Genomic DNA, 9496 nt, shown 5'->3' with positions numbered 1-9496 from the left:
TACATGCAAATAAAATTATATTTAAACTAAAAGTATTTTTATCCCCACACCTTTTGAAAAAAAAACGGGGGGATATTGTAACCGGCTGCGTCTGTCTGTCCGTCCATCCATCGCACCATCTCATCCTAAACGGTTATGTAGAAATGTATATACAATCAACATTGGGGGATGCTTGAAATTTGTAACGATTTTTTGGATTTGACCCCTGGCTCATGTCCTGGGGGGTTGGGACTTGGGGTCACAGGGGTCAAAATGGAAAACAACATTTTAACTGAAAATTTGATATTGGGAAATTCCTGATGGAACTTTGTGCCATATTTCAACTTTGCTTTAGGTGGGAAGCGTGGGGATTTGCGATGGCACGTCATCGACTTCGCTCTAGTTATTATTATTATTACAAAAATTAATGTTTTCGTTGTTTTTTTTTGGTAGGGAGGGACAAAGGCGGTTGTGGGGTGGGGAATTGACAAACACCGACCACACACTCATCCTTCGATGAGACCACCCCACAGACATCACAATCACCACACACGTATACAATTACCCATCCACATGCAACCCATCATGCTAATATCGCAATACCCCTCTGTCTACAATGTCTAGCTAAGCCCAGAATCAATCTACATAGAAGGCCTAAATGCTGAACTCTCTCTATGCTAGCTATATAATTCCTCAGATGTCGTGACCAAAGCTGAACATGATATTCTCGATGAAGCCTTGCTAAATTGCTGTACAGTGTTAACACTATCTCCTTTGAATGATAATTTATTCCTCTACGAGTACAACCTAAAACCCCTTTTGTTTTACCTGAAGCTGCCTGGCAGTGCCATGTCTGCTTCCCTCCTCCCCTACCCCCTGTATTTATTACTACCTCCAGATCATTCTCCTGTGTGACATCCTCCAAGACTCCTGTGTCAGATGCTCCAATTATGTAATCCCTATTTTCGTTATTAGTATCTATCCCCAGTACCCTACATTTGTTTGTGCTAAACTGCATCTGCCAAACTTTTACACAATGCATGAAAGTATGTAGACTTTCCTGAATCGAATCACCAACCACCTCCCTACCCCCCTCTCTGATATCGACCTTATCTCTAAGCTTTGTGTCATCGGCAAATTTGGAAAGCCGACTCTTCAGCACGCGATCCAAATTGTTTGTGTAAATTATGAATAAAAATAGGACCACTGGACCTGTAACTTATCTGGACCCTGACCTAATGTTGAAACCCAAATTTGGTAGCATTCTGATGGGTGGGTCTGGAGAAGAAGATTTTTTAAAGGAATCGAAGTGATTTTCCCAAAAGTTGACAGTCAGCCATTTCAACACACTTTTAGTAACATGATCCATATGACTTCCACAATATAATTAACATCCCTACCCTACCATAATGTTGCAACCCAAATTTGTTGGCATTCTGACAGGTCGGTCTGGAGAAGAAGATTTTGGAAGGAATTTGCACGACCGCAGTTTTCACACACTTCTGGTCATGTGATCAGCATCACCTCGACAATTTAACATTAGGACCGTGTCCTCATGTTGTGACCCAAATTCGGTAGGATTCTGACTTGTGGGTTTGGGGGAAGAAGATTTTTTAAGGAATTCATGCGATTTTCACAAAAATTGGCTAAGTTGGCCATTTTGACATACTTCTGGTCAGGTGATTGGAATTAATTGGGAAATTTAACATCCCTACCCTGGCCTAATGATGTCACCCAAATTTGGTAGCATTCTGACAAGTGGGTCTGGAGAAGAAGATTTTGAAGAAATTTACGAAGTCGGCCATTTTGACCTAATTAAAGTCATGTGACTGGAATGGGCTTTTCAATTCCTGTTACCAGACAGGAAAGGAATGTTGTTGCAAAATTTTAGCAGAGTCGGCCCAGCAGTTTAGCCGGCTAAGTCAAAAAAGGAGACGGATGGACGGATAGTGCACGATGACAATACCTTATCTGAAATGCAAATTCCAGATAAGCTAATCATGGTCCGAGTACTGACCCCTGAGGTACCCCACTACTTACATCCTCCCAGCAAGTCACCCTCCCACTCACAGCCACTCTATACTTCCTATCACGAAGCCAGTTTGCAATCCAAAGAGCTACCTGACCAACCACTCCACAAGCCCTCACCTTGACTTACAACCTCTGATGTGGAACCTTATCAAATGCTTTCTTGAAGTCTAAGCTATACTATGTCCACTGTCTTTGCCTCATCCACCCAATCAGAAACTACTTCTTAAAACACAAGATTTGTTCGACAAGACCTATCTTTGGTAAACCCATGCTGACTACCTTTAATTAGTTTGTAATTATTTAAATGGTTCCTCATCTGGTCCCTAATTAATGTCTCCAACACCTTCCACACAACTGAAGTCAAACTAACAGGTCTGTAGTTTCCCAATTCTTCTCTGGATCCTTTCTTTAAAAATGGTGTTACATTTGCTACTCTCCAATCCTCCGGTACCTGTCCTGACTCCAGTGAACTATTAAAGATATCCGTTAACATCTCACTGCATGAGGATGCAACAGAACAAAGGAACAGTATAAAAAAGGTACAAAAAGGGGCCGGGGGTGGGGGGTGGGGTGTGACAAACCACTGAATTGAAGGATAAAATAGAGGGAGACTCTGACAAACAATGGATGTGAGTAATAAAAAGGGGTAGGAGAGGATGCATGGGGTGGACAAGATGGATACAGAAGCAAACTCACACTTAGCCATATCGTTCTCATATTGTCTTTCAGCTTACCTTGTTGTTTTTTTTTTAAACTATCCTCTGTTTGCAGTTATACAAACACAAGTTTGTCTCCAGTCCTGTTGTTCTGTACCTAATAAATGCCTTCTGCTTCTCCGTATTAGCACTCATTATATCTCACAACTCACCCACCATTACCTCTTTCTTCTTCCAGTTTTACACCTCACAGGAATAAACCTAAAGGAGACACATTCGCTCCTTGAAGGTTTCCCATTTCTCTGATGCTGATTGTCCTATTGTTAGCTTCTCCCAATCAACATCACCCAACCCTCTCCTCATACCCTCAAAGTTTGCCTTCCTGAAATCGAACAGCCCTATTCTACAACCCTGAACTCTAACCCTTAAGATAATCCTTGCACACACTATGTTATGTTATGGTCACTTGATCCTAAATGCTCCCCTACCTCCATCTCCTCCACCATATTGGGATTGCTACTTAAAAGGAGATCTATCACCGCACTTCCCCTCGTTGGCTTACCTACAAACTTTTGAGAAGCTTATCAAAAGCAATCTTGGACTAAATCTAAGAAATTCTTATCTGCTCTGCCCTTTCCATGTTCCTGGACCCAGTCACAATTATTATTTTTTTTCTTCACATTTTGATACTTTACTCAGAGTAGAATTCTTTCAAACGATCGATAACAGTCCTCATGTGAGCCATTTCATCACACTTCTTATAGCACACTATACCCTCTGTTTACGCTCTGAACACCTTTCGCACATCGACTTACAGTCATGAAACCACTCGATTCGCAGAGAGAGAAACAAGTAAGCCTTAGATACACGTTTCAAAACAAAACTAATAAAATTATCCGTTAATCTGCTACTTAAACTACTGCAACCTCGATCAATATCGAATACACAATGGCTGACACAAAATCATGATAACAAATACAAAAACAAACACAAACAAAATGACACTCATTGCGTTCTGCCATTAGGAGCTCCGAACGTTCTGCCGATAATGTGGAATAATCTGTTCAAGTTTGCAGCAAATTATCTGAACACTCTATCCTACATAATAAATTATGTCATACTTTTTCATAAATTCTTCTGACTGGGTGTATCATTCCTACTTGCAGCAGTTAATACCTTATGCGTCGCCGTAACATCCCGTTTCAGTTATACGAATGGTTTGGCCTACAGTAATGGCCTCCCAGAATGATTTCTGAATTTGGTGTCTACAAACAGTGTCGTGTGCTCATCTGCTTGCTGCTCTTATTAGAACACTTAGCTCTACTCATGTCCTTTTGATGCATGTACAAGCAAGTACACCGTCTTCTCATGACCTTTTCCGAAATTGTATGTCGTGAAACTAACTGTACATGGTGGCCGAGGAAATGATGATGATTTATTTTTCATCACAATTGCAGATGCGTCATCATTTTAGGAAATACCAAGCAAAAACCCAAAAACAAATAGGTGTGATTAATTCACAAGTTCAGCACATTAGTTAAAAAGTGTGAACTCTGTTGGGAAATGTTGGCAAGTGCCAGAGAAAGCCACAAACCCCTGCCATAAGCCCAGCCAGACTGACTCACCTTCACGACCTGCGAGTCCTCATCATACCCGCTGATGCATTCCGTATTGTGCTCCCAATCATCGATATCTATCTCGGGCATCCCGGACAGCAGAAGCTCCTGCAAACCAAGAAAGCAATCTGAAAACATCATCTGAAGCGTTTCGAGAAAATTTGGCCCTAAACCCCGATTTCATTTCAAATCCGACGTTCCAAAGATTTAGCGGTTCCTCAATGTCCTTAAGCATTCAGGTAATTGAACATTCTCTCAAGGATGTGACGAATCATTGTTTAATATTGCGCTCTCGTGGACGAGGTAGGTTAAACTGTCGTCATGCCGACTGAGAGCAAACAAAATACGAATGCATCAAAGCTCCAAACTGCAGACAGCAGCGAATCCGTACGCTTTCTTGGCTGCAGCTCCATTGAGCCAGCATCCTGACAGGCCAAGCCGACAATGGGAAAACATCGGTTCGAGCAGAAAGGTCAGCGAGGAGGCACGAGTAATACGAAAGACACGAACGCTCGAGAGTGACGGGATGGTTGTGTCGGTGTGGAGTTTGATTTGCCAAAAAACAAAGGTGAGAAAAAAATAAATCATCCTCATTTCCCACATGCCTATTATTGTGAAGCTTGCCTGGAGCATGGGTCTTCACGGCGCATTGAAAATAATCAGGCCAAAGTTCTGTTGCCGCTCGGTTTGCAAATTGAATAATGCTGTTTGTTGCTCTCAGTATATATGCATCGTTTGTATGATCGTGTGATCGATTGACGTCCTGATTGGCATGAAAGCATTTCCGTGGGTACTTTCAAACATCAACAACAACAAATCAAGATTTCAGGATCCGAATGGCCATTTTGGTGTTTCGATAATGATGAAATGGTTTGAAAGGTGTTGACCCCAAAAGAAACCTCAGTCTGTAGAAGTTCAGGGTAATTTCGATTGGGGAAATGGAAGGGGAGAATGGTAGATAAGTGCAAATAAGAAGTGCAGGGAGTAAGGGTTGTGAAATGTGGCCATCGAGGCGGGAAAATGATGCGGATGACTGGCTGTAGCTCTATTTATGTGTCGCTGCCACATTCGCACAAGTCAATATTGGCCATTTGTCAGACACGCCAAAGATTCATTTCTCTGGAAGATGCACCACTCGGCGAGGCTTCGACTTGAACGGCAGTTGAGCAGCAACAAATTTTCCAAAATAGCCGCAAGAAAATGTGATCACTCGAGCAAGAGAAGGAAGATGGCTCAGCCGAATGAAGACGGGAAACAGGGGGAAAAACGAATAAGAAATATGTGGTGTATTGGAGAGAAAGCGCAGAACAAGCAAATAGGCATGGGATAAGAAAAGGGCAAACAATTCAATAACTCGTTTCGAGGAAGGAGGCTGGAAATGAAAGGAAGAACTAACAGAAGAAAAACTGAAGGAAGAGAGATTTCTCTCCCAAGACAAGTGGGGAAAAAGGGGAAAAGCACAAACTCAACATTTTAAGTGTCCGTCTTGGGCACATTTCTCCCTTGAAGTGTCATGAGCAAGACATAATCTGCTAAACATGAAGAGCATGCAATCTGGATGTGTACTGCTTGATGGAGCATAACACACATGGTACCAAAAAGCAAAGTGAAACAGAAACAGGATACTTAATTTGTACTTCCTAAACAGGATGCTCGGATAACGAAAAAATTGCATCAGTGATATCATCATTTGCATAAAAAAAATTTCCAAGCCACATATCTAAGATGGCCTCCAGAGCCAGTCTCGGGCTGGGTATCCTCTGACATAACAAAGTCCTTCCTTGGCGCATCTGAACTCCTATCCACCGACAAGGCCTTCATCCACAGCTTGATGGAATACTGCTCTCCCCTCTGGGCTCTTGCCACTGCCAAACACCTTGCTCAGCTTGATGCCGTGGAAACCAAGGCCTTAAAGATTATTGGAATCTCCTGTGACGGAGCTGAGTCTATGGGCCCATCACTTCGCCATCACAGACAGGTCGATGGGCTCTGTCTTCGACCACCTCCTTTCTGGTCTTGCACTCTCTGCCCTTTACATGCTCTACCAGCCTCCCCCCCATTCCCCACCCTCCCACTTCACCCCCAGGTTTTTGCAGATTGTATGCGATCTGCCAGTAACCCCTCTCTCGTGAAACTCCCAAAATCCAGCATCACCACTCACCTCCACTCATTTTCATTCCTCTTTATTCCCACCTGTGGAACGAACTTACACATTCTCCTCAATCTCATTCTTCCCTCTACGTCTTCAAGCCAATAGCGCACCACCATTCCAGACCATTCATAATCCAACACTATGATTTTTTTTTCTACCTTCATTAATTCTCCCCAAGCCCACCTCTTTCTGTGTTTCCAGTTTTCTCTCCCAGGTCTGTGATCGAGAGCTTATGGCTGTATCTATCTTGTTCACCCCAAGTCCTCACCTTGCTCTCATTCTTCCTCAGATCCCTTAATTCTTTCTCCAAGTCTCTCTCTATTTTGTTCCTCAACCCTGCTGTTGCTCCCCCCCCAACTTATCCATTATGTGGTCTAGATCCTCCAAGAGTCTCGACACTAGACAAAAACACAAACTAGAAGAGCACTCGGTGGAGCGCTTACCTCCGCCACAGAATGCCAGATCCACGAGTACATATTGGGCCCATGAAATATCATGCTATACAGTACTATATCGTTTTTGGCCCTCATCTCTCAATGGTGAAGAATCACTTCAAAAATATAATAATTCTCGTATTCAGATCCGGATTCGGATCTTCACCAAAATTGAATCACTTCTTCCTTGTCACACACCCAACATGTCCACTAAGTTTTGTCTGAATCTGTCTACTACTTTATGAGATATCGTGCTATATATCATTTTTAGCCCTATCTCTCAATGGTGAAGAATCACTTAAAAAATTCCAGTGGTCAGATCCGGATCCAGATTTCACCAAAATCGAATCAATTCGTTGTGGTCACATACCCAACCTGCCGACCAAGTTTCAACTGAATCCGTCCACAACCTTTTGAGATACCATGATATATATATATATATATATATATATATATATATATATATATATATATATATATATATATATATATATATATATTTATGTGTATATATATCAACATTTTAAGTGTCCGTCTTGGGCACATTTCTCCCTTGAGAGAGAGAAGGCTGGAAGAGGTGGAGATAGTGAATCTGGAAGTGGGGTGGATCAGTAAGGATGAAGTGAGGACTGCTATGAAGAAGATGAAAAGTGGAAAGGCGGTTGGCCCAGATGGTATACCAGTGGAGGCATGGAAGTGCTTAGGAGAGATGGCAGTGGGGTTGTTTACCAGATTGTTTAATAAAGTCTTGGAAAGTGAGAGGATGCCGGAGGAGTGGAGATTAAGTGTACTGGTTCCGATTTTCAAGAATAAGGGTGATGTGCAGAGCTGTGGAAATTACAGAGGGATAAAGTTGTTAAGCCACACCATGAAGTTGTGGGAAAGAGTAGTGGAAGCTCGGTTGAGAGGAGAGGTGACGATCTGTGAGCAGCAATATGGGTTTATGCCAGGAAAGAGCACCACTGATGCGATGTTTGCTTTGAGAATGTTGATGGAGAAGTATAGGGAAGGCCAGAAAGAGTTACATTGTGTGTTTGTGGATTTAGAGAAAGCTTATGATAGGGTGCCAAGAGAGGAGTTGTGGCATTGTATGAGGAAGTCGGGAGTGTTGGAGAAGTATGTGAGGATCGTGCAGGATATGTATGAGGACAGTGTGACAGCGGTGAGGTGTGCGGTAGGAATGACGGACCGGTTTAAGGTTAAAGTGGGATTGCACCAAGGATCGACTCTGAGCCCTTTCCTGTTTGCAATGGTGATGGACAGGTTGACGGACGAGATCAGACTGGAGTCTCCATGGACCATGATGTTCGCGGATGACATCATGATCTGTAGGGAGAGTAGGGAGCAGGCTGAATCGAGCCTTGAGAGGTGGAGGTACGCACTGGAGAGAAGGGGAATGTTAGTCAGTAGGAGTAAGACGGAGTACATGTGCGGAAATGAGAGGGAGGGTGGTGGTATGGTGCGGTTGCAAGGAGTTGAGGTGGGGAAGGTGGATTGGTTTAAATACTTGGGATCAACTGTCCAAAGTAACGGAGAGTGTGGGAGAGAAGTGAAAAAGAGAGTGCAGGCAGGATGGAGAGGGTGGAGAAGAGTTGCAGGAGTGATTTGTGACAGAAGGGTAGCTGCAAGAGTGAAGGGGGAAGTATATAAGACGGTAGTGAGACCAGCTATGTTGTATGGTTTGGAGGCGGTGGCGCTAACAAAAAGACAGGAAGCAGAGCTGGAGGTGGCAGAGTTAAAGATGCTGCGATTCTCGTTGGGAGTGACGAGGATGGATAGGATAAGAAATGAGTGTATTAGAGGGACAGCGCAGGTAGGACGGTTTGGAGACAAAGTGAGAGAGGCGAGATTGAGATGGTTTGGACATGTGCACAGGAGGGAAACGGAGTATATCGGGAGAAGGATGTTGAAGATGGAGCTGCCAGGCAGGAGGAGAAGAGGAAGGCCAAAGAAGAGGTTCATGGATACGGTGAGGGCGGACATGCGGGTGGTTTGAGTGTCAATGGAAGATGTGGAGGATAGAGCGAAATGGAGACAGTTGGTCCGCTGTGGCGACCCCTAACGGGAGCAAGCCGAAAGAGGAAGAAGAAGAAGAAGATATATATATATATATATATATATATATATATATATATATATATATATATATATATATATATATATATATATATATATATATATATATATATATCGGTTTAGCCCAATCTCTCAATGGTGAAGACTCATTAAAAAAATTCTAGTAGTCGGATCCGGATCTGGATCTTCACCAAATTCTAATCAGTTCGTCCTTGTCACACACCGAACTTGTCCACAAAATTACATCTGAATCCGTCCACAACCTTTTGAGATATCCTGCACACAGACAAACAGACAGAAAGGGGTGAAAACATAACCTCCTTCACCTCCGGTGGCGGAGGTAACAAATTGGATTGGTCAATCGATAGCGGGATGAACCGAACATATGAAAGTGGGGGAGGGAAACGAGGCAAAATGATAAGGGGTTATTGGGTATTGAAACACTAAGATTGCTCATAATACTGGTAATGAGAAAGTGAAAGCAAACAATCATATCCGATTGTCCAAAAAAGGTGCAAAACTATGAAATGTGTCAAGAAGTGTGAAGTGTGG

General features: G+C 42.9%; 1 protein-coding gene across 8 annotated transcripts in view; it reads right to left on the bottom strand.

Annotated features, from left to right (window-relative positions):
• HACE1 (HECT domain and ankyrin repeat containing E3 ubiquitin protein ligase 1) overlaps positions 1 to 9496 on the bottom strand; it is a 422483-nt gene that overhangs the window by 15334 nt on the left and 397653 nt on the right. For 7 of the 8 annotated variants that reach the window (XM_085859091.1, XM_085859090.1, XM_085859089.1 and 4 more), the window contains one exon: positions 4292 to 4390. The exons of the other annotated variant lie outside the window; for it this stretch is intronic. In XM_085859091.1, the coding sequence (XP_085715217.1) occupies positions 4292 to 4390 (99 nt within the window). The remainder of the gene's footprint in view (positions 1 to 4291; positions 4391 to 9496) is intronic. 8 annotated transcript variants of the gene reach the window in all.

Source organism: Eptatretus burgeri, chromosome 16, assembly GCF_056783735.1.
Source record: "Eptatretus burgeri isolate ZD-2024b chromosome 16, Ebu_testis_v1, whole genome shotgun sequence".
Taxonomy (NCBI): Eukaryota; Metazoa; Chordata; class Myxini; order Myxiniformes; family Myxinidae; genus Eptatretus; species Eptatretus burgeri.
The sequence above is the reverse complement of the archived record's forward strand: the minus strand, read 5'-3'. Positions and strand labels throughout refer to the sequence as shown.